The sequence below is a fragment of the Papaver somniferum genome, chromosome 8, assembly GCF_003573695.1.
Source record: "Papaver somniferum cultivar HN1 chromosome 8, ASM357369v1, whole genome shotgun sequence".
Taxonomy (NCBI): Eukaryota; Viridiplantae; Streptophyta; class Magnoliopsida; order Ranunculales; family Papaveraceae; genus Papaver; species Papaver somniferum.
Window position 1 is genome coordinate 120,594,351 of NC_039365.1, and position 26,172 is coordinate 120,620,522.

The 26,172-nt window shown below is 39.2% G+C and overlaps 1 protein-coding gene across 1 annotated transcript; it reads right to left on the reverse strand.

The window, feature by feature from the left end:
- Positions 1 to 20,042: 20,042 nt before the first annotated feature.
- LOC113302814 (ankyrin-3-like) lies at positions 20,043 to 26,110 on the reverse strand. Its single transcript, XM_026551771.1, has 4 exons — positions 25,624 to 26,110; positions 22,621 to 22,896; positions 21,911 to 22,048; positions 20,043 to 21,799 (listed from the first exon to the last, which is right to left on the reverse strand). The coding sequence occupies exons 1-4, from the start codon at positions 25,966 to 25,968 to the stop codon at positions 20,243 to 20,245; spliced, it is 2,316 nt and encodes a 771-aa protein (XP_026407556.1). The 5' UTR covers positions 25,969 to 26,110; the 3' UTR covers positions 20,043 to 20,242.
- Positions 26,111 to 26,172: the final 62 nt, after the last annotated feature.

The following is a 26,172-nucleotide window of genomic DNA, read 5'->3' on the forward strand; positions in this document are numbered from 1 at the left end:
AAAAAGTCTTGATGAGGAAGTCTCTCAGTTTATCAAGTTGTTTGACCGTGACTTGTAAGAAAAGAAGTCAACAACTTGCTTGAGTAGATACATGGCTCCTCTTTGTCAAGAAAACAGAAAATTGAGAAATCTCTTTAAGGGATATGATTGTGTATACAAACTCTTACAATCTATTGTTAAAGATCATGAAGAAAATGTACGTTGGAAAAGATGCGAATGTGATATTCTTCTGAGAACTCTCTTTGTGTTGAAAGAAAAACTTGCAGAATCTGAAGAAAGATATGACTCTCAACAAAAATGTTTTAATGACAAAGAAAAAGTCTTCTCGCCAAAGAAAAATCCTTGGAGACTGACCTTGCTGCTGCTCTTGATAAAGTGAAATCACTGGAAGAGAGTCTGAGTAGATTCAATTCTAGCTCTAAAACATTATCCTCTATGATTGGAGCATGTAAAGAACATCATGATACACGTGGTCTGGGATATAAAGGAATAGACGCTCCAAAAACTAGTAAGATCAATTTTATTAAAGCTAATGATAATTCTTCATACGAGAAACCTTTTGCAGCTTGTAATGATTCTGGAAACAAGGATCTTGCTCCTTCTAAATCTACTCATACGAGAACGGTAAAGAACAATTCTTTTAACTGCTATTATTGCGGAAATAAAGGACATTCTGAGCAAAGATGTCGTTTTCGTTTAAGGAATGAAAAACTCCACAATATTCTTGCATGGATGTCAAAATAAGTTATTAAACCTGTCTCTCATATTATTGGAGTAAAAGGCATTGTCGACAATCAAGAAAAAATCCGTGATAATACTTTTCTTAATTGTGTAATTGAAACAAAAAATACTGACAATGGCAGAAGGAGAACTGACTTCTCAAATAAATCTGAAAAGAGAAAAAAGGCATAAGAGAAAGAAAGAAAAGTTGGGTTCCTTTTCTCTCTCTAAAGAAGACTTTGGATCCAAGTCTTCTGCTCTAGATTTCGTTCATATCAATAATCGAGTTTCAGAGCTTAAGATCAGCATAAACAGACTCAAACGGAGCATCAAAAAGACAAGGAAAGCGTCTGGCTCAGGTACTTCTTGTTCCTCTCTTGATAAAACTCCTTCAAGTAAGTCAAGTGATTTTTCTATAAATCCTCTTGAAGGAGAGAAAAAAGAAGTCAATATTGATCAGCAAATTGTTCATCTGAATATAACATGACTACTCAATGTAGCATTCTTCTTGTAGTCTAAGAAGGATGCTCATAGTCTCAAGAAGTGTAACTTGAGAGTGCTGTCGAGGTTGTATGTTTTCCTTTCTTTCTTCTTTTTGTTGTTTTGTTGTTGATGATCTTAAAAATCTGTTGAGTTTCGCTCCAGTTCTTCTCTTGAAGATATTTCTGATCATCCTCTTTTGAGAAAAATTCCCTATTTTTTTGTGTGCTTCCTACAAATAGTTGATTCTCAACTATTATTCTTGACACGTTTTTCATTCTTTGTTTAAAATGTCTCTTGAGCTCTCAAGAAGCAGTCCAAATTTGTCCTATATCCTCTTGGTCACACATTAGGGTCGTGACCACAAGTGCACGAACACCTGACCCGCACGGACGTATACAAGTTTTCCTAGGGTTTTCAATGGAACTTATTTATATACACTTATGTGTCATCTCTTGATACATAGTTCCGTAAGGTCAAAAGGTTCTACCGAATTTTGGTGTGTGCAATGAATGGAGGCAACAAAGATGATGAAGTCAAGAAGGGGAAGACTATCGAGTTTCACAAGAATCTTGTTTTCATAACATGCTATCATGCCATTGACCATGAAAAAAAGCTACCAGTTCACAACTGGTAGGAAATCTTCTTCAAAATTTTAAGGTCGTACGTGAACAACTCGAAATTGCAACAAGGAATCTTGATTTTCTGAAAAACGAACTGAAGAAAGCAACTGAGGAGCTCGTCCATGTTCAATCTCTAGTTGGACAATTAGACATCCAGCCCGTAATCGCAACGACCCAATTGCAAGTACGGAGCTCTACCAACTGAGCTATATCCCCCCGAGCCAAGTGGAGCATGCATGAAGGAGTCAGATGCTTCTTCTATTCTTTTCCCTGGCGCAGCTGGGCCATCCTGGATTTGAACCAGAGACCTCGCCCGTGAAGTAAAGGGTCTAGTTTTTTTCTTCAGATTCATGTTCTCTAAAGAGTTGATTTTATTTTGTCTAGAAAATTTTCTATTTTATTGTTTTTTTAGAAGAATAACTAGAGTTTGGAATAGTCATTATTGTGATTACACATAGCTATGTTCAACGTTTTCATCTTCATGTTTTTAGGTTTATTTGTTTAAATTCTAAAATTGTTTGGAAGATGATTTTTGCAGTATTAATCTTTATAATTTTATATATTGCAATATGTTATGGGATATGTGTGTTTGCGTCCGTGAACTATGATTGTCCCATACCTTGTCAAAAGTTAAATCTTTCATATGTCGATATGCATGTATTGATAAAAGAATGAATGGACTTTTGACATCACAAAAGTTTGAAGCCTATCATGTCACTATTGATGAAAGATAGGATGAAATTTTGTTTATGAGGATTATGTCTATTATATGTCATTGTGCAAATGGTGATGGAAAATAGAATGAGTCCTTGTATATTCCGCAGTATTGATCTTCCCTGATCGATATTTTTATGTTATATTGTGAGGCTCCGTAAGTTCTCTTATGTCGAGCATGATCAATTAAAATTCATCACTTTTTGTGGTTAATTTGGTTGTATATTTCCGGTTAGATTAATTATGGGTTCTCTTGTGATTAATCTAATTGAGTATTTTTGGATTAAAATTTATATTCGTATGAGATTTGTTATGTCCAAAGAAACCTTTCTTTTGTTTTGAAATTAAGGTCGCTCTTGTTGTTCTTTCAGGAATGACATATTATGGGGGAGAGTTCTTAATTGAACTTGTGCTTAATAGCCAAATCTTTGTGGGGAGTGTGGCTGTGGAATATGATAGGAGTTATCTTGTATCTTTATGAACTCCTTGATGAAAGCATTTAGCTTCGGCTTTATGATTGCATCTAAACAAGTTGATATGTGCTTTCTTTTGGTCATGAAATGTCTCTTTTGGAAATTTCATTAGGATCCCATTCTCGTACCTTTGCCAATTTTATTGACAAAAAGGGGGAGAATTAATATGTAGTTCACACAACAAATACATATGGTTTTCGGATCATTGTGTAAGGGGAAATGGTTTCCATGTGAGATGGAGTATTGACTAAGGGTGAGTGATACATATCACCATAGTATTGTTGTCGAAGTTGTGATACAATTGAACTTTGATGTTGTATAATAATACTATGACATTGTATAACAATGATTGAGAATATTTGTTTTCTCATTGTTATAGCTACGGATTTTCAACAACGATGATGTTGAACTTCAACCTTTGGGATCATTGGAGTACTTGGAAGTGACGAAGATTTCGAGTAATGTTGAAGATTAGGCATGTGGAATACAAGCTACAAAAGTTTATTCATTTATTTTTGTATTCCATATGTATTGATAGTTTTGTCACTAAATGGGGAGATTGTTAGAGCACTGCTTGGTCGAACTCTCATGCGTTGTTATCTCAAGCATGTTTGTCTATGTTAGTGATCAAAACTATAAGTCTTGATTTCTAGTCTACTATAGATAAGTCTAGGACTAGGATAGAAAGTGTAGTTGAGCTCAAGAACTCCATGGCGATCATCATACAAGACGAAGAACTACTCAAGGAACTGGTGGAACTTCATCGACTAAAAGGTGTGTGGAGACTTGAACTTATCTATCACTCAAAAGTCTATCTACTATATCTCCTATCTTGAGACAAAAGTCGTTTTGCTATATATACTTTGATTATACACATTTTCTATTTCGAGTCGAGTTTATCTCGCTTATCTATTTCTTGAAATATGTGTTGGTAAGCTTTCGCTTTGTCCAAGTTCATCTTTACCTAGTGACGAAAGTCATGTTATGTTTCAATCACTTTGAAAATGCCTTTGACGAAAAATGGTTTGTGAATAACAACTTTATAACGTCCTCTAAGAATGTTTCGATGATTGAAATGAGAGTTTAGATTATATAACCAATGTTGGATATAAGCATTATGTGGCAACACAAATATGTATAATTCCTTATTGCTTTAACCAAAGTATGCGTACTTTGTTGATCCGAAAAACCGGAACAAGAGCTGTGAACTCAGTCCGCGAACTGGCGGAGGTTCTCATTCCGAGAATATCTGCTGGAGTTTGTGAACTCCTTCCGGGAACTTAAGTCCGCGAATTAAGTCCGCGTACTTGAGTTGGTTATATCTAAAGACGATTATTTGTGAACTTATATTTATATTAACTAAGGAATGCAATTTGCAAACCGTGGCTATAAGGTTCATGAATCGATTCGAGTGAATCAAATCGTTTTGCTAGTTCATTTGAGTCATTTGAACTAGTTATGGTGAAGAAGAATATGGTTGATATAAAAGTGCTCATATGGATAACCATTTGGTTAACTACTGTTGAACCAACAAATGTACATGTTTGGTTACGGTTACACAAACCTAAATCATTTGTGTGTAACAAGATAAGTTTTCGATCCAACAGTTGAAAGATATTAGATTGAATCTAATCAGGTTTTCATCTAACGATGAATATTGAATGCTTTGTTACTAAGCTAACATTGATTGCAAACCCTGATTTGAAAGACTATATAAGGGAGAACTCTAGCAACTGGGAAACCTAATCCCCACACCTCCCGTGTGATACTAGTTGTATAAGCTAGAGTCGATTCTCCTTTAACCTTAGGTTTCTTCTCGAGACCCTGTAGGTTAATGTTGATGGTGGTTTTTAGTTTAGGTTTAAAGTCGTAAAACCCTATATTTAGCGATGTCATCCTGCAAAGAAATAAAGGTCGTTTGAAGGTAACGAGTGATCCAACCTCTTTACTTATACTGAACAACTCAACATATATATGAATTTCGTTCAGAGTGGTGCGCGTAGTAGCAATCCCAAATATTATGTGAATTTTACTTTATGCCAGCATTATTAACTAATGTATGACTCGCCTGGTATTTTTCCATGCTATGTTCCCAGTCGAACTCTCAATACTGACATGACATGAAGATCAATGCTCACTCTCAGCAGAGTAACATGAATCTCCCGAAGTGCTAGTTTTGGGATCCGCAAAAAAATACTCATACATGCTACATCTATCTATGACTAAGAGAACAACGCTTCACACACTTTTAATTAAAGTTAGCGTGATCGAACATATATTTATTCGTTAAAGAAAATCTAGATTGTTAATATCAGTCTCACAAACGATCACGGCCACACAACTTGGCCGCACGATTTAAAGAGCATAGCTTACTCCTAACAGAACTAGGAAATCACCGTAGTGACCACCGGTGGGACAACTAGCGCCCTAGTTGATTGAGTCCCACTCCCCTCAAGCACAAGTGCTCCGAACGTCAACCCTAAAATGGGTGTTCGATTTATTCAAAAGAAAGCTACAACGATCTAAGACCGTTAAAAAAGGTCTTAAATACATCATGACCGTCCAACTTTTCCAGCCTTGTTGGACGACCGAGATCTTTCCTGGAATGATTAAAGCGGCGCCAGCATGCACATTGGTGGCCCAACTCTCCCCTTGCCCGATCGATTTGCCCGCGACACGCCTATAGGGCGCTAAATAGATTTCCCAAACTCGAGCAAACACGTTGTGAGAAAAACCCTAATTTGGGTCGCGGCGATACACAGCTGTCGCAGTTCGATCATGATCGTCCAATTTAGCTAGCCTAGTTAGACGGCTTGGATCGCATCTCGAGCAACCAAAAAATTGCCAACGTGTTCACCGTTGGCCCAACTTCTCCCTTGGTCGATCGACCTCTCCATGGCAAAACAAGAGCATACCAAATCGTTTGCCCAAAGTAGCTTAAACGCGTTGCTTCGCCATACTGTCGCAAATCAATCGCGACCATCCATCTTCGTCGTCCTAGTTGAGCGGCTTCGATTCAATCTTAGGCGCCCCGAAGATGTCAGTGTGATCACCGTTGACCCACCTCTATATATGGCCGACCGTCCTGTTCGAACAAGGGCAAGATGTCCCAAAACGCACGCTCAAAGAGGGGTTGGTTGTGCAGCTTCAAACCATAAAAAATAATCAGCGACACCGTTCAACTGCTGCAAATCATCTTGTCCGACCAACTTTGCTAGATTGGTCGGACGGTTTAGATCAAATTATAGAAGGCCAGGAGGATGACTCCATGATCACCGATCACCCCTCTTCCACGAGCAGTGATCGACCAAGTGATGGCGTATCACTAGAGCCACCAAACGATCACCCAAAAGTGGTCGATCATATTGCCTCCTTTAAGACGCTTATCCGCGACTTATTCAATCAAGCTTTAAAACAACGACACAACATACACATCGATTATTTTGAGTTGCTTGCGTAAAATCAATGCTTCACATGCATCGAATACATGCGATATTTTATAAATATCAGCTTCATAAATAACTTAGTTATTTAACCTAACAGCGCCATATGTTATTCTTTCCGGAAAGTCCCACGGCTTGGCCCACCTACTCGAGACATCAAACATGTCACAAACTGTGGGATACTTACTGGGGTATTGGTCTGGCGATTTGCATCGTGCGGGGTGCAACGCGCACATTACGATAATGTGTCAGGAAAGACGAACGGTTATCAGTAATGAGAGTAGTGGGAGAACGTGTGATCATTCATCCTTCATAACGGAAACACGATGATCACTACCTTCCGCACAAACCCACTTCTCCACTACTTCACTTCCTCCATTTCCTAAGAGATCAGGGTGTGCTCAATGACTTATATAAATAGATTTTCAATCTATTTCAAAGGGGGACAAGGAAAACGCAAGTGTTATCAACACAAGTAGCCAGAAACCATTTTATGATACGCAAGTCATAAACATCCACACCTTCATAATTCAACACTATGATCTCAAACACCTTCTCCGCTTCCCTCCCTAAGATCAACCCTTCTCCTTCACCTTGTGACCCAATTGAATCTGGAACGGCCATTTCTTGGTTTAGGCCAAAGTCTTACAGATTGATTTCTCGAACCTAAAAGCATTCCCGTGCAGTGCATTTGTTTAGGGTTTGAACTCATTTCTCATCAACACACCCCAAATTACCAAAAAGAACAGAATCAGTTTTTACCCCAAAAAAACTGGCGACCACAGCGGGAGATTAATCTCTCAGTTGCAAGATCAATTTCAATTCCATTACAATTTCCTCAAATTCAAAATGGTGGATCTTAGGTCTGGATCGGAGACCAATTCTGATGGAACTAGCACTGACAACACTCTTGGCGTTGATGTCCCTGTCAGTGGCGCTACCGTACATCCTGTCAATACGATCAATGCATCTCGTGGAACTACGTCCTCTACCACCAACACCAGCGGAGAAGGAGATATTCCCTCGGGCGTGACACCTCTATCACCAGAGCCATAGCAGCCGCAAACCCAAACATTTCTTCAAGTGTAACACCTCCAGTCATCACCAGAGCAGCTGCTACTCCCCCGTCAGGACGAGAGGCTGGAGGAACCAGAGGAGGCCAACCCCCTATTACCATTGTTGATTTGATGGAGAGGCAATAAGTTCTTGCTAAGGCTCAAACGGACATGGATACAATTCAGAAATAGGTGCTTACTTTTCTCAATACACTAACAGAACGGTTTCCACAAGAGTCACAACAGCCCATGGAACCAACAAGGAGTACCTTCAACACGCCTGGCGCGAGCGCTTCAGCAGGACGTGCCTATCTAGATGAAGAAGCCCGTATTGCTCCTGAACGCCCATGGGAAAGGAACCAGCCATCCAACTTCATCACTCGTGAGTATCTAGAACGACTTCTCCAAAATCGAGGCAAGGAAAACCCGGTGGACCTGCACCAGCACCAAACTCCGTATCCTCCTGATGTGCAGAGAGTTACCCTACTGAGAGGATATTCCTCTCCTCAGTTTTCCCTTTATGATGGTGCTGGTAACGCTCATGAACACATTTCTCGTTTTATGGAATCTTTGGGAGAACATGAATACAATCACGTCCTCCGCCTGAAAGAGTTATCAAAGTCGCTTACTGGAAGAGAATACACCTGGTACAACAACATCGCACCAAACAGTATATCAAATTGGTGTGAGATGGTCACCGCTTTTTACAAGAAGTATTTCTTCGTGTCCGAACAAATCACTTTCTCGGACTTGGGAAGAATGTTTCAGCGAAACAAAGAGCATCCGAATTATTACGTCAATAGATTCAGAATTCAAGCTTTAGACTGTCATGACCCAAATGTGACCGAACAAAAATTGGTGGAGTCGTGCATTAACGGTATGGTTCCCATCTATCGTTCTTTACTGGAAAACCTGCGCTTCCATACATTCTCTGAACTCCATGAAGCTGCTAAACGATCGGCTACGGCCGCACCAGCACTTCTAGAAAGAGCCAGACCGACCAGGGGTGAGGATGCGTGCAAAACTCGAGGAAACAGTCGTCTTATCACCAAGCAATACAACATCAGTCCTTTTGTAAGCATGGTAGGTGGAGGAGGAAAAAGGAAAGCTCCATTAACGGAGAAACAACCCAAACGCGTAGCGCCAGCGCATACGACTCCATCTCGAAAAACCACGGCTAAGACTCCTGAAGCTGGAGATGCTGCTCCAGACTTCCCATTTCCAATAGATGAAGTCATTGAACTCCTGGAAGCATGGATTCAAGATGATGCAATCAAGCTACCTCCTCTTAGACGTCCACCAACCGAAGAAGAGATGGCGAATCCTAAATACTGTCGTTATCACAGGTTCTTCAATCACCCAACCAGCGACTGCAACAAGTTGACGCACATTTTCAAAGAGAAGGTGGATGCGGGAGAACTTCAACTAGGAAATGAAGGAGTCAACAGAGACCCTCTTCCTGTCAGGAGCTGCATGATTTATGGAGACTCTGTTCACAAGAATGTGCAGTCTATGATGGAACATTTATGTGAAATTCTGTATTTCTCTACGGCACAGCGTCAAGACATGTTTGTAGCTCTTAACCGCATCGTATCAGGCAAGCATCTGTTTCCGGTTAAGGAAGTTGCTCATGAACCTCAATCCTTCCTAGGAAATGCGAGATGTAACTGGGGACTCCTAAACATCGCTCGCTTGAAGGATATCGAGTTCGACAACACGCTGATTGATGTAGCATCTGACTTCAACATTGTCACTGTTAAGGCCCTGAAAGCTGCAAAGATTTCGAAGCATGAAGTTGTTCGTTGCCCAACCATAATTAAAAATTTCGAAGGGGAGTTCAGAGATTCTTATGGGTACATCGACCTCGAAGTCAATATAGGAGACGCTCTAACACGCGGTAAGTTGTATATTGTGAAAGATTACCCGAACTATGATATGATTATGGGGCGCTCGTGGGTGCATAACAACAAAGCAAAGTTAGGGGTGTATCCTTTGCCAATGTCTATACCTGAGAAGATCTCCAACAAGCCATCCAATCCCGAGGACTACTTGCTGCCGTATCAACCACTCACAAATGTGACACAACTTCTTGGAGAAAGCCCGTCAGCATACCTCCGAAGGTTCCGAGCCCAAGTAAGTCTTATTGAACAACCCTTTTTGCAATCGGTCACTTCCCCTTCCGCTAAGGCTCGGGGACTTGCTTCGATCAACAACCCTGCCGCCACTAGGAGATGTGAATGGGATGTTGGTCCTTTTAAATGCTTTATCAAAAATTTAGAAGCTTCCTCGGTCAAAGACAACGAGTCTCAGAATCGAGTAGTTGTAAAACGCCCAAACCCATTTCAAATTGGAGATTTGGTAGTGAAGACAGACACGTTTCGAGTTGGAGACATGACGGTAAAGACGACCGCTCAGACTGATTTGCCTGCAGAAAAGAAAGACGAGCCATACCTGGTGGCAGATGTTATCTTAGGCGGTTACTGCAAGCTCAATGCTTACAAACTGGAAGGCGTGACGATTCACTCACGATGGCTCAAACCCTAAAATACCTAAAACGTTGTGCTACCATTTCCTCCAGCGTTCTCCATACCTAAAACGCTGTGATATCTTTTCCTCAGCGTTCTCCATAGTATTTCTTCCAAACAATTTCCCCATTCATGTAGTATTTGTAATTTCTCTAAAAATGAATGCACTGTTTGAATTCATAATTAGTAGGGTCCCGATTTGTTGATTAATTAAAATATTATTTCCTTTTATAAGTTTCTTCACCCCTAATTGTATGCATGAATTGATGGGGAGACTCTATTATGACCCTACTGGAGAGCGTCACAGTTAGGGTCTCAAGATAATGTGAATAGAAGAACCATTGTTTAATTGAACCTAAATTCAGTCATCGCTGAGCATAAAGAGGAATATCTACAAACTATGAAAGCGTTCAACAATGAATAAAAGCAACAAAGGGAAATCTAGTCATCGGAAGGATCAACAGTATCTTCACAGGATATGTTGGAAACTGCTTCAACGCCTTCATCGCAAGCCATTATTGCATCCTCTCTAGAAGCCGCATCGAATTCCCTTTTTGATTCCGCTTGGACGCCTCCCTCAATAGCTACTTCAATATCCCTCTAGGAGATGCACCGATATCATCCTTGGAAGCCTTTTCAACATCTTCTCTATATGCTGCTACCATGATCTCCTCAGCAACCACTTCAGTGTTCCCTCCGGTGGTTGCTTCAACACCCTCTACGGAAACTACTTCGATCTCTCCCTCAGGAACTTCCCCAACAGCCTTCTGAGGATACTCTGGTTCGTCCATGTCGGAATCGAGGATGATGATTCCATTACAAACAGGGTAATCATACTTGTTATCATTGGAACGCCGCTCATGCTCGATCCTTCGCCGCTTTAGCCGAGCTGCAAACCTTTCAGCTCTCGCGCTCGGCGGCTGAGACGCTTCGTCGCGCCTCCATTCTTTCTCCATGTCGACTGAAGCCAAGAAAGCCTGAGCACGCTCTCGAACGAGACGTAGTTGTAGAAGAGACATACCTTGTATGGCACGACCATCTTCACGAAACAGAGGATCTATTTTGGCCATCACCTCCTCGAACGCACCAACCTCGGGTTTGTTGACTTCCAAGCTCCTCTTCGGAGAAGTAAAGGAGTAATCATCACCAGCAGTTCCCATCATACACTTCAAAAAGGGACGTTACGATCATACCAACAGCTGGTAAATATAATTTAAAAACAATCGTTATTATCAATGAAAAATCAAACTGTATAATGAACATGGAGCAATACCTGGAACAAAGAAGAAAAGCAATTCTACAATGGGAGAAAAGCTCAGCGTCTTCTTTATATTCCGAAAATCAGCAAGATCCCGGGAAGAAAAGGAGTCTCTACTTGCCGTGTATAAAGGCTCCAAGTGCGGGATTACAATAAAGTAGATACTTATCCATCCGAAGACAACAAACGTACGCTGAAAGGAAACGTGTCCTACTCAAGAGCCAAGTCAGCCTCTATCCGGGTAATGTACGCCGGACTCTTCTTGTAAATTTCTTCGACTATCACCATCTAGTGCTTACCCCGCAATAGTGTCACCATTACGTGCTAAGCAGGGGACTTAATATTGATGGTGGTTTTTAGTTTAGGGTCAAAGTCGTAAAACCCTATATTTAGCGTTGTCATCCTGCAAAGGAATAAAGGCCGTTTTAAGGTAAAGAGTGCTCAAACCTCTTTACTTATACTGAAAAACTCAGTACATATATGAAATTCGTTCAGAGTGGTGCGCGTAGTAGCAATCCCAAATATTCTGTGAATTCTACTTTATGCCAGCATTATTAACTAATGCATGACTCTCCTGGTATTTTTCCATGCCATGTTCCAAGCCGAACTCTCAATACTGACATGACATGACGATCAATGCTCACTCTCATTAGAGTAGCATGAATCTCCCGAAGTGTTAGTATTGGGATCCACACTAAAATACTCATACATGCTACATCTCTCTCTGACTAAGATATCAACGCGTTCACACACTTTTTAATTAAAGTTAGCGTGCTCGAACACATATTTATTCCTTAAAGAAAATATAGACTGTTAATATCAGTCTCAGAAACGATCACGGCCACACAACTTGGCCGCACGATTTAACGAGCATAGCTTACTCCTAACAGAACTAGGCAATCACCGTAGTGACCACCGGCGGGCCCACCAGCGCCCTAGTCGATCGAGTCCCACTCCCCTCGGACACAAGTGCTCCGAACGTCAACCCTAAAATGGGTGTTCGAGCTATTCGAAAGAAATATACAACGATCTAAGACCGTTAAAAAGGGTCTTAAATACATCATGACCGTCCAACTTTGCCAGCCTTGTTGGACGACCGAGATCTTTCCAGGAATGATCAAATAGGCGCCAGCATGCACATTGGCGTCCCAACTCTCCCCTTTCCCGATCGATTTTCCTGCGGCAAGCCTATAGGGCGCTACATCGATTTCCCAAACTCGAGCAAACACGTTGTGAGCAAAACCCTAATTTGGGTCGCGGCGATACACAGCTATCGCAGATCGATCATGACCGTCCAACTTAGCCATCCTAGTTAGACGGCTTGGATCGCATATCGAGCAACCAAAGAAGTGCCAACGTGTTCACCCTTGGACCAACTTATCCCTTGGTCGATCGACCTCTCCATGGCAAAACCAGAGCATACCAAATCGTTTGCCAAAAGTAGTTTGAACGCGCTGCTTTGAAAACCTTAAAATTGCGTTTGCGGCAACACCCTACTGTCGCAAATCAATCGCGACCATCCATTTTCGTCGGCCTAGTTGAGCGGATTAGATTCAATCTCAGGCGCCCCGAAGATGTCAGTGTGATCACCGTTGACCCACCTCTATACATGGCCGACTGGCCTGTTCGAACAAGGGCTCGATGTCCCAGAACGCACGCTTAAATAGGGGTTGGCTGTGCAGCTTCAAACCCTAAAAAATAATCAGCGGCACCGTTCAACTGCCGCAAATCATCTTGTCCGACCAACTTTGCTAGCTTGGTCGGACGGTTTAGATCAAATTCTATAAGGCCAGAAGGATGACTCCATGATCACCGATCACCCCTCTTCCACGAGCAGTGATCGACCAAGTGATTGCTTATCCCTAGAGCCACCAAACGATCACCCAAAAGTGGTCGATCATGTTGCCTCCTTTAAGACGCTTATCCGCGACTTATTCAATCAAGCTTTACAACAACGATGCAACATACATATTCATTATTTTGAGCTGCTTTCTTAAAAGTGATGCTTCTCATGCATCGGATACATGCGATATTTTATAAATATCGGCTTTATAAATAACTTAGTTATTTAACCTAACAACGCCATATGTTATTCTTTGCGGCAAGTCCCGAGGCTTGGCCCACCTACTCGAGACATCAAACATATCACAAACTGGGGGATACTTATGGGGTACTGGTCTGGTGGTTTACAGCGTGCGGTGTGCAACGTGCCCATTACGAGAATGTGTCAGGAAAGACGGATGGTTATCAGTAATGAGAGTAGTGGGAGAACGTGTGATCAGTCATCCTTCATAACGGAAACACGACGATCACTACCTTCCGCACAAACCAACTTCTCCACTACTTCACTTCCTCCACTTATTAAGAGATCAAGGTGTGCTCAATGACTTATATAAATAGATTTTCAATCTATTTCAAAGGGGGACAAGGAAAACGCAAGTGTTATTAACACAAGTAGCCAGAAACCATTTTCTGATACACAAGTTATAAACATACACACCTTCATAATTCAACACTCTGATCTCAAACACCTTCTCCGCTTCCCTCCCTAAGATCAACCCTTCTCCTTCACCTTGTGACCGAATTGAATCTGGAACGTCCATTTCTTGATTTAGGCCAGAGTCTTACAGATTGATTTCTCAAACCTAAAAGCATTCCCGTGCAGTGCATTTGTTTAGGATTTGAACTCGTTTCTCATCAACATACCCCAAATTACCAAAAACAGTTGAATCAGTTTTTACCCAAAAACATTTAACGACTTGAAGACTTCATTGGGATTGTGAAGCCAGACCGATACTACTTTCTTGTAGTTCTGTGATCTAATCTTGTTGATTCTATCGTGTTGAGTACAATCGTAATGATTGGCTTGAGATTGTTATCTCTGATATCCAAGATATAAAAGTAGTCACAAACATCTTCGTCTCATCGTTTGTGATTTCACAATATCTTGTTTCGCCGCGTAGATTAAGATTATCATGAGGTGATTGATAATACTAGGATGTTCTTCGGGAATGTAAGTCTGGGTTATCAATTGGTTCCAGTTCACCTTGATTTATCAAAAGATGGAACAAAACTTGTAGGTATATATGTGGGAGACGTATTTATCTATTATCTTAGACTTTTCTGTGTGATATAGATTTGTTTATTAAAGTTTTCGATTTTGGGTCGTAGCAACTCTTAATTGTGGGTGAGATCATCTAAGGGAATCAAGTGCGTAATATCCTGCTGGGATCAGAGAAGTAAGGAGCGCAACTGTACCTTGGATCAGTATGAGATTGATTAGGGTTCAACTACAGTCCAGACCGAAGTTAGTTTGTAGAAGGCTAGTGTCTATAACGGCTTAATACAGTGTGTGTTCAATCTGGACTAGGTCCCGGGGTTTTTCTGCATTTGCGGTTTCCTCGTTAACAAAATTCTGGTGTCTGTGTTATTTCTTTTCCGTATTATATTTTGTTATATAATTGAAATATCACAGGTTGTGCGTTAAGATCAATTAATTAGAATATCCAACCATTGGTTGTTGATTTACATTGATTGACACTTGAACATTGGTCTTTGATACCATTCAAGTTATTTCACATAATAATCAGGCTCACGGATTTCTATCTGTTCGATTTACTGATTACATTGTGAAATAGAGATATTTGAACTCTTTGATATACTTTATTAAGACTGAGTCTAGTTGATTCTCTTGAAAGTATTTTGGAGTTAGTCCATACAGATTGCTAATCGAAATATTGGGTGTGGTTTTTGTACCCCCGCTTTTTCATTTTGAACTACCAATATGTGTGATTAGTATAACCGCTCATGACTTGTTTATGTTCTTGGTAAAATTATTCATAAAGGCCTGATTTTTGTATTGGTATGACTTTTATTAGTGAAACCGATCTTAAGTAATCATCTAAGATGGTATGATCGATTTAGTGTTATTGGTATGACCGACTCTGGGTAAAGGGGAACCGATCCTAGTAAGAGGTGCAACCTATCACAAAGGGGAATCGATCCTTGTATGAGGTGCAACAAGTTTTTAGCAGAAATGGGAACCGATCCTATGGACATGTGCAACAAGTACAAGTTAGATACCATATATATGTGGGGAACCGATCCTAGTACCTAGTCAACCGAATTTTGGTAACTAGCGTGACTATGCAAAGTACTCACATGGAGGTAGAACCGAAACTTGTTTTGGTAGAACCGTGAAACCCATGTTTGGTGATTGAGTGTTCTTGCTCAATCACGTAATTCTTGAAAGTCAGATGAACCAATTCTAAACTTGTTTGGAAGTGTGGCAAATCGGTTTCAGGATTGTAAGTATGAAAGAGGACTTACAAAGTAAAGATGTCGACATACTTTGAACATGTGCAGTAACGCTTATCTTTAATTGTTCAAAGATATTCCTTAATAGCGAAAGGAAGAAAATCCCGGATCGAATAAAATAAATAGAGAATCTTTTATTTAAGGTTTTTAATTTTATTTTTGGAAAATGAAAATTAGTAATGTGCATTTGCTAGTTGGAGATTTTCTAAGAGATTTTCGGTCATTATTTGGACAAAGCATTTCCAGGAATTATGGAAACCGAATCTGGAATATATTGCATATCTTGAGAATATTTTCGGTTTTGGAAATTCCTTGGTGTTCAAACTTCCTTGGTCTATAAATGTGAAAGTTTGCATTTCGAGCAAACTAATCCTCAGAGACAGCAAAACTATCTCAGTTGTGCTGCTACTGGTGATGCCGCCTATTCGGAGAGAAAAGTAACCTAATTACGAGAAATCTATTACGGCCGCTCAGTTTAAAGACTTCTTTGGGATTGAGAAGCTCAATTAGTACCGTTGGTGGGAAACTAGATAATTGTTTTTTATCTTTTGTTTTCGATTGATTTGATTGACTAACGGTGGTTGAACTTTGATTGCACCTAGTTTGTTTATGCTTGAGAATTTTCTCTTCTGATATAAGATTCACTCAAACTATATCGAAGTTTCGACGGGGATCTTTAGACTATTTGTAGATCTAAAGACGTCTTGTGATAATCCATTGTTAACAGACTCCGTTCTGTGCGTGATTGATCACAAGAGATTCAAGTTGATTATGTGCAGGTGTTTATTGAAGATCTAAGAAGATTCGAAGACAAAGAAGACTTTGAAGATTTCTGATTTAGGTTCATAATCTTTAGTGTGCACAATACTTGTTTCGGTTAGATTAGATTAGATTAGTTGTGTAGATCGGCATCAATACAATTCTTTGTGATTAAAAGTATTGATTGCAAAATCTTAACAATTACTTTGGTGGTTGATAATAAGATAGATCTAAGAACCTGACAAAGGAGTTTATTGAGATAAACAGAATAGACTTTTATCGAACTCACATCACTTGGTTGAAAAGAGTTGATACCAAACAGATTTATTGTTCCTTTAATGTTTGTGAATACGAACCAAAGGAATTTCTCCAAGTACGTGACTTATTACAGGTCGGAGGCATGGGAATACAGACGGAACTAGGTGAACTATAGGTTTAGTTGCTTTGTCTCAACTATACGAAGTTGGTTTGATTTTGTATAGCGGCTTAATCCTGAGAGTATTCAATTTTGTACAAGGTCCCAGGATTTTTCTGCATTTGCCGTTTCCTCGTTAACAAAATCTTGTTGTGTCATTTACTTTTATTTTACGCAATTATAATTGTTGTTATTATAATTTAAATTAAATTACACAAACGTTAATTCCTATTAACTTGATAAGTAATTCTTTTGTTTTTGGTTAAGTCCGAACCTTTTATCAAGTAAACATACTTCGTTGTTGTATTGTCTCGATCTCATATCCATAGACGATCACACGAAGTGTGAACCGATTTGTTGTATTGTCTCGACTCAGTGCATAGACAATCACTTTCGGAGAAAGGACTTATAGGTGGAAAAGTTTTAGTTTGAGGTATATTTGCGTACCCTCTTCTTTTCACCTTCTGCTTGAGAGACTGGAATGGGAATGTGCTTTCTTCAAAACGAACATGGCGAGATATGTAAAGTCTGTTTGTTTCTCGATGCAAGCACAAATATCCTTTATGTGCACTACTATAGCCTATGAAAACACAAGGAAGTGACCTCGGTTCTAATTTGGTTGCATTGTATTGTCTAAGGAATGGATATGCCAAATAACCAAATACACGTAAGAATGTGTAATCTGGTTTTTTGTTGAACAGAATTTCTAAGGGTGTTTTGGTTTCCGAGACTGACTTGGGTAATCTATTGATTAGATAACAGGCAGTTGTAAAAGTATCTTCCCAAAATGCCTTTGGCATATGAGCATGAAATAGCAGTGCGAAACCAGATTCAGTAATGTATCTAATACAACGTTCAGCTATGTCATTCTGAGGGGAAGTATGTGGACAGGAGAATCTATATTGGATACCTGATTCATTGAGGTAGGCAGTGAATTTTTTGTACTCTAATGCATTGTCTGATTGAAAGACTTTGATTTTGTGTTCAATTAGATTCTCGACTTGTTTATGAAAGAGAATAAAAGTTTGTAAAGCATCAGAACGTTGTACGAGTAGAAAAACCCATGTGAAATGAGAAAAGACATCCATTATTAGAAGATAGTAACGAAAACCAGATCTAGACAATTGAGGTGATACCCAAATATCTGACACAACCAAACTCAAAGGCTTTTCATAAACAATGTTGCTTAAAGAAAAAGACAATTCTTGCTCTTACTAAGGTGGCAAGAATGACAGTAATCAAAATGCTTATTGGAAACTGAAAAATAATTTTGAAGATAAATTTGAGAAACAGTACGCAACATAGAATGCCCTAGACGTTGGTGCCGTAATGGGAAGGAAGATGATATGTTTGTATGTGGCTTGATAGGTTTGTCTAGCATGTCAACTCCTTCAAAAATGTGTAAGCCATTCTTATTCATCCCTCGTAGCAGAGTTATCCCCGTGTGCTTGTCCTTCACAATAAAATGAGATGTGTAAAACTCAAAATACACATCATTGTCTTTACAAAACCGAGAAACTGACAATAAGTTTGTCTTTATCTGTGGTACATGATATATGTTGTTTAAATGAAAAGATCTGGACTTATATGTAAAGGAAGCATTACCAATATTAGCAATGTCAATAGCATTACCATTACCAACATGTACCATCTCAATACCATCATACTCATGTGGTATTGTTAGGTTTCTCATATCAGCAGTAAGGTGATGTGTAGCACCTGTATCAGTGACCCATTGATTTCCATTTGTACCACTTGGAAGAGAAATATATGCAGATGGTTGCTTTTGTTGATTGTTGCTAGGCTTGTAACGAAACCAACATTTATCAGCTTGATGATTGTGTTTCTTGCAGATCTGACAAGGCCGTGCATCTGGAGAGAAACTTCTCTGAGGTGGCTGATATCGACGATTGCCTTGATTGTTGTTGTGTTGGCCAGGTCCACGATTTTGATTATTGAATTGTCTTGGTGCAGATTTTCTGAATGAGGCAGAGTTCGTGACATCCAAATTTGTTATTGGTTGTTGAATAACAGCAAGATGCTGCTCAAGCCTCACATCAAAAGTAAGAAGATGTGCATATAAAGTCTTCATGTCCATATCTTCCACGGTACTTAGTGCAGTAACAATTGGGTCATACAACTGATTTAAGCCATTACTGATGGACTGTTTCATCTCATCAGCAGTTACCACATAGACTGTTGCTGCAAGCTGATCAAACAAGGATTTAGCTTCATTAAAAAATACTTTCAGTTGTTTTGTTACCTTTGTTCATTGAATGAAGTTGTTTCTTTAGGTGCATCTGATGCGCCTTTGTTTTGGGTGCAAATTCCCCTTCAAGTGTATCCCAAACCTCCTTAGATGTTTCTAGACCACCCACTTTACCTAGCACAGCATCAGTGAGGGTTGAGTTTAACCAGCCAACCAGTAAAGAGTCTTGTTCTTCATATGTTGTGTAGTTTGGGCTTATAGCTTCTGAGTTTGGTAAAGTTCTTGCAGGTTTAATCTTTGTGTCATCGGTAAAACATGTTAATCCATTGCCCTTGAGAATAGGCTTGAATTGTGTCTTCTAGAGCACAAAATTTGTCTCCGTGAGTTTTAGGGTTACCCGATGATGAATCTGGATTTGACGAAGTTGATTTGTAATTGCCATCGATGTTGGTTTTTGATTGGTTTTTATTTATTTTTTTGTTTGTTTTTGGAAGCGCAGGTTGGATCTTGGCTGATACCAAGTTAGAAAATATTTTTGGTGAATGACTTCCACACTTAACTTGTGGAGTCGAGATCTTAACATGAAGAATAAACCATTCATGCCATCAGGGCCTGGGCCTTAAGAGGCCCCATGCTTTTGACGGTATGCCAGATTTCTTTTTTATCAATCAGCCTAGTGAGCCAAGCATTATCCTCATCAGACTCGAGGAATAAGAGCATCGATATCATCAAGGTCGACTGAATCTTGTGAAGAGTAGAGCTCTTTGAAGTATGTAGTAATCATGCATTCAATCTACTTTTCTTCAAAAATCCACTCGCCAGTACCAGTGTATAGCTACCGTAAATTAAATGGTAAAGGTAATAACGCAAAACTAACGTGATTTTGCCAATGACACCAGCTGCCCTCTCCATAAAAATGCGGTTTTTCATAATTGAATCTATGATAGATCGGGATATCTCAATCCGAACGAAATGAGAACTGATACTGTGATACATGTTCTCTTTTTGAAGCCCAACATGATAATCAATCAATATGTAGAAATCTAGAAGATGAGAAATCAACTACAGGGATATTTCATAATGTTTCCCTTTCAATAGAAAAACATTCTAAGGTTACAAGATTGAGGACAAGAAACATTTACATAATCTAGATAAAAAAAACAAAAAACAAAAACGGTATTAACCATAGTACTTCGAGATGAAGTACTTTGCCACCGAACATTCTTTACAGTAAACCACTTACATAACTCTTCACCTTTCAGTCTCACTTTGTTTCTTGCCAAAGATAGCTTCCCTAGTCACAAGTTTAATACCTCTTACCCACAACTCAGCCTCGACTGCACTTTCACACACAAAATGAAAATCCTTGTTCTTTGTGGTCATAATCCTAAATACTCCTTTCTCATTACCATCGTAACCTTTCCTCTCTCTGTTCTTCCTAAACACAGGGCTACACCCGATAACTGCATCCCTGCATAGTACATTCCTTCTGCTGGATTTCCCCCAACACAAGATTCCTGCCGCAGCAATCATCTTCATCGTCTTCCCATGTGGTGCACCTTTTCCACCTTTTGTGTGTTTCCGTATACGAGCACCATTCAAAACAAGAACACGGGAGAGTTGGTCTAATATTACCATTTCTGCTTCACTTCCAGCACCATTCTTTCTTGCGAGTGAAAGGGCAGTTTCTCCTCTTGCTGTCTTGAGATCACATCTGGCACCACATGAGATTAGTAGCTCACACATGCTTCCATGTCCTTCTCTTGCTGCCAACATGATTGGGGTATAATCTTCTGCATCCGGGAGATTGACATCATAGCCTCTATTTGTTAAGAGACGAACTGCAGCTAAGTCGCCACGACGGGCTGCACAATGAAGCACGTAGAACCCTCTTGCTCCATGGTTACCCTTTTCAAGTGCGTATTCAAGTAATACCTTCTCAAAGAGATCGCAATTATGGTTTCGTTCTGATAAGCCAATTGCTGTCTCGCCAGATTTGTTTCTCAACTTTACATCTGCTCCTGCATAAACAAGCAAGCGGAAGGCTTCCACGTGGCCTTCCTTTGCTGTAGCCATCAAGGCTGACTGACCACTATTGTCTTGATAATCAATATCTGTATCTGATTGGGCTATCAGTATTTTCAGGGTGTCAACATCACCAGCAAGAGCAACAAACATTAATGGGGAGAAGATTGAGTGATTGCTTGTTTTAATAGTCTTCCCCGATCGGATTATGTCCAACAAAACACGTTGAAAACTCAGGCTCCAGCGGCTTGATGCAGCAATTGAGCTTGCAGACTGACCAGCATTATTGACTAAACCAAAATCTGCTCCAGTAGATCCAAGTACTCTGAGACATTCCTCGTGTTTACCTCTGGTTGAGATCATTAAAGCTGTATCTCCAGAGTCTGTTAGAGAGTTGAGATGGCAGCCAGCATCAACCAGGCATTGAACGATTCTCTTAAATCCAAGTCGGGCAGCCATGTGTATTGGATGGAATGAAGCTTTACGAGTGGTTTTCACTATGCATTCTATGTCAGCCCCAAACTTCAGAAGTAAATCAAGGGCTTTAGCATTGTTACATAGGATGGCATGGTGAAGGAGGGTTCTCCCATAGTGCTGGGTGTCGGGCGAGTGGTTTTTAAGAAGCAGACGCAAGATGGAACCACTAGCTTCATAATACTCTACAGCACACCAGGTAATGGGGTAAGGTTCTGCTAGCCCTGCACCAACCTTTAACTCTTCCACAGCATTTGTATCCCATGACCAAGCTCCAAGTTTAACCTTGCTGTCTGTTTTAACTCCAACCTATGCTCCAATTGAGGAAAAACAACGTTAGCCCACATGTGGTGTCAATGTTCGAAAAGCTAGAAAAACACATAGAACTTGGCCTATGAAAGCTCATTATTTAAGTATTACCTGTAGTAATTGGCGGACAACTGTGGCCTGTCTGCTGACAACTGCCGCAACAAGAGCTGTGCAGTCAGCATTCGTATGCAAGGAAGGCACAGAAGATTGGAGCAGCACACGATCAGTTGAATTAGGATCAACCCCAGACTGCACATAATTAAAAGGCAGGTTAGTTTTTTTTTTCTTAATTAATTAATCATCAGCGGAAGCAAGATAAGCACTACAATTATTTAACTTGAAAAGGGGATATAATAAGAGAGGTGGCTCAGCCAGCAGTTCTACGACTGCCATCACTGCCTTATGATTTAATCAATTTTCGTGTCCCCCAGTTGATTAAAATATCTAACTCACAATTTGTCTCATAAGCCATTATTGTAGATATCTTACACTACAATCACCATCAGAAATCGTTATGTCTTTTACTCATTGGTGATAAAAGCCAAAAACATTAGTAATTTCAGAAGAGAGGCCAACAAGTATGGAAGGAGAATTTGTTGATGCAACTGGGTCAAGAAGACCCCACCATGTGATTGGTGGGGACACATATAGTCAACTTCACCATCCTTCTTTACTATTTAACTCCACCAATCACATGGAAGGTACTCAGTTTACCACGCAAGTCCCCACCAATCACATGTTTGGGACTCACTGACCCACATTTGATCAAGTAAAATTGACATAGAATTTGCAGTAAATCAGTGATTACGTGTTCATTTTACCTTCGTCAACTTGTCTACGACATCCACGAACCCTCTGCTACACGCAGTAACAAGTGCATGAACTGCAACATGGGATCTGATCATGTCGGAACCCATAAGGAGCTCAGTGAGCCTTGGCCACCCATGGTAACTCGCCTCCAACAATGCCTCTTCACAAGCCAGCTGTGATGCTCCAGCCTTAAGTAAGATCTCCAGTATCTCAAGGTGGCCCTCCCTAACTGCTGCCGTTGTCGCGAACCCTCTAAATAGTTGTTGATTAACATCTGCTCCAGCACTCTGTCATGCAAAAATGTGGAGTTTCAGTAAACAGGATGAACTTGATAAAAGAGAAACTCTGTTTCTATGTCATTATTTTAACAGTAATTGTAATGATGAATAAAGGTAGTAGAATACAACTACATAAAAATAAGACTGAAGGTTTCTTGGATTCCTAGTGATACAAGAGGACATAGTCAGACAAAATGGGGAACAGTAAAGATGTTGCAGACAATGCGATATGGTGCATTATTAACATACAAAATTTATGAGAAGAGGGGATGGATCATGTGTAGTTTCTTTTTATTATTTCATCATTTATTATTTCAGAATAGTGAAACTTTGAATACAACAAAAACACATTTTTTGCCAACGCACATGAAAAGAACTAGCTTCTCCCAACATCTGTATGCCTTCATTAATTTTTGGAGCCTCAGAAAGTTCTAACAGGCAAACAGAGATGTGTTTTTTTGGAAACCATACAATGGGTTGGATCACTTTACTACATACCTAACAAGAATAACTTTTGACAACTTGAGATAAACTTAAAAAGAGACGACTAGACGTATAGTTATGATTATCAGATGTAGTAGCTTTAGCTTACTTAAATTGGATAAAGAGGCAGTAAAATTTGTCAAGGTGAAAACATATACAAGTGAAATGAAAATAATTGAAGTGATTTGTAAATTTAGGTACGACGTCTGAAATAGGGATGGCCGTTTCTAATGGAAAACTTATCTCTGGGAGGAAAATAAGCCCGAGTAAAAGGACAAACAAACAATAGTATGCCAGATGACAACCGTTAAATGCATGCACTGTATACTAAATTATTTTCCTTATAAGCTGGATGGGCCTATAGGAAAGGTATGGGGCAACCATATCCTGTACAATAATAAATAAATCCTGTAGAACCAAACACTGTACTGTCCGATATGTGTACTAAGACTAGTATAACTATAAGTTGATAATAACCATGATACAAATAAAAACCCTAATAAATGATATATGTGATAACAATAAAATCTCCAAATTGAACATCAATTTAGTACAGATTTCCTATCCAAATTAGTAGAAATAATTTAATGAAAAATCTAAACAAACAAAACATCATATTTTGTCAAACTACAAGTCTACAACTACAACTATAACTACATGAGATCTTTTCTTCTTTAGTCCTACTAACAGGAAGAAATGGTCAATCCAGCTCATTCATTAAAAATAAAATCTGAAATGAAGATCTCCTGGAAATCACGTATTTCTCAGGATCTTTGGCTGTAGGGTACAGATGTGTACTCGATGAATATGATAAGATGAAGTAAGTGACAAAAAACTCACGAGTGATGTGAGATGGTTATGTATTTTCAGCAAAAGGCCAAAAACTTTAGTACAATATAAAGATTACTGACATACATAACAAAATAACATACTGAACTATTCAAATGCGATAATTACTCTCTCAAATCTCAATCGCAGGCAAGCTTTTTCACCTTCACTGGATAGTGGAACTACAGTTCGATCTTAAATGTGTCCATTCCAACAGCAACTAACATTTGTGCTTAACAAAAAAAGTTAGTGTTGTGCAAAAAGTAAACCTAAACTACTCTCAGTCATCGATAGTTAAGAACACAAACACAATCAAGAAATTTAATGAAGATCAGCTGTGGAGGGGTCGCATGTAGAAAAATAAACCCCGTTGAGCCCTATCACCAATTAGACCACCTAACGTTGTGATGGGGTCTATGTGGACTGTCATTTGAAAGGTAAGTGAAGAGAAAGTAGAACAAAGTTAGCTAACCAAGCAACTAAAGTCTCAACTCTCAGCATTTAAAATTTGCAGTCTCAACTCTTTACATTGTTTCAGCATAACAAATTTTTTACCAAAGAGTAACCGCATTTATTAGAATGGACAAAAAAGGGTTGAAGAATCTGTTCTGCTTAATATAAAACAAAAGAAAGATTTCATTTGATTTACAAGTTTCAAAACTCTCAAAGAAAAAAGAAAAATTGAATAAAGAACCTTAAAAAGAAAAAAGTGAAAACGACAATTGAGAACACAATGAAAAAGAAAATATAATGAACTTTAATTCCGAGAAAACGCCTGCAGAATCTAACATTCATGCCTTAGAATTCATTGTTAACCCTTGAAATTTTGACAAAAATTACATCAAAACATCCACATTAAATTTCAATTTCAGTATACCAATTTTCAACAAAGTAAATGCACAGTAAACTCAGTAGACTTTTTTTCCATCAATTTCAAATTGGAGTAAAATTTGCAGAAAATTAAGCAAGGTAAAGAAAATGAAACTGTACAACGGCATTAATTTTCTTGCATTTTTAGAAGATCAATCTACAACATTACTGTTCAAAATCAAAATTTCAAATTCCAAAAAAAAGTTAAACACATTAAATCACACTCCCGCATTTCATTACACTAATAGAAACTTAGAATCAAATCAGCTAAAATTTCGCTCAAAGTCAAAAAAAAATAAAAAAAACTCAATACAAAAGCCAAAACCTCAAGAGTTCTCGGAAATCATATTTGAGCTAACAGTTACTTTTAAAAGCTGAGAGGAGATTAACATCATTAGATCACTATTAAGACTAATCTCATCAAAAATGCAGATTAGAAAGATTAATAGAATATCGTTAAAAACTAAGATAAAGCCCTAATTTTTACAAAAATATGGAAACAATGTAGATTAAAACTGGACTCTGACACTAATAAGAATAAGAAGTGATTATTACCAGTAATTTACGAACGAGAGTGAGATTTCCAGAATGAGAAGCAAGAAACAGAGCAGTAACATCAGACTTAAACTCTTGATACTCAATCTTCACTTCATTGCTAATCTCATCTTTCAAAATAACTTCAGTCTTTCTTGTTTTCAAATAAACACCACCAATGAAGTTAATATCTACACAGGGATCACTAATCATATCACAGACTAACTTCACATCATTCCTATCATGCTCACTATGTATAGCATCAATCAATCTCTGTGAAACCTCAGATTCATAATCAACTGGGACTACTTGTTGTTTCTTTCCTCCACCATTGTGATAATTATGACTAACACTGAATACTGTCATTTTTACAGTTGTATGTGATTTCTGGCGTTCTATTTCCGATCACCGCTGCAAGTAGGTTTCAGGCGATGATAACAAGGATTTGCATTTGGTTTTGAGTGTATTCTGGGGGGAGAGAGAAAGAGAGAACTTGAACGAAGTGAGCGCCCAGAGAAAAACTAGAGAGAGGGGAGTGAGGAATGCGTTGATTTTATCGGGGAGGAAAAG

Coding starts and splice junctions, on each gene's coding strand:
- LOC113302814 (XM_026551771.1), bottom strand. CDS start 25,968: ATGACAGTATTCAGTGTTAGTCATAATTATCACAATGGTGGAGGAAAG. Junction 22,897..25,623: donor CTCTCGTTCGTAAATTACTG/GTAATAATCACT, acceptor TTTGCATGACAG/AGTGCTGGAGCAGATGTTAA. Junction 22,049..22,620: donor TCGTAGACAAGTTGACGAAG/GTAAAATGAACA, acceptor AATTATGTGCAG/TCTGGGGTTGATCCTAATTC.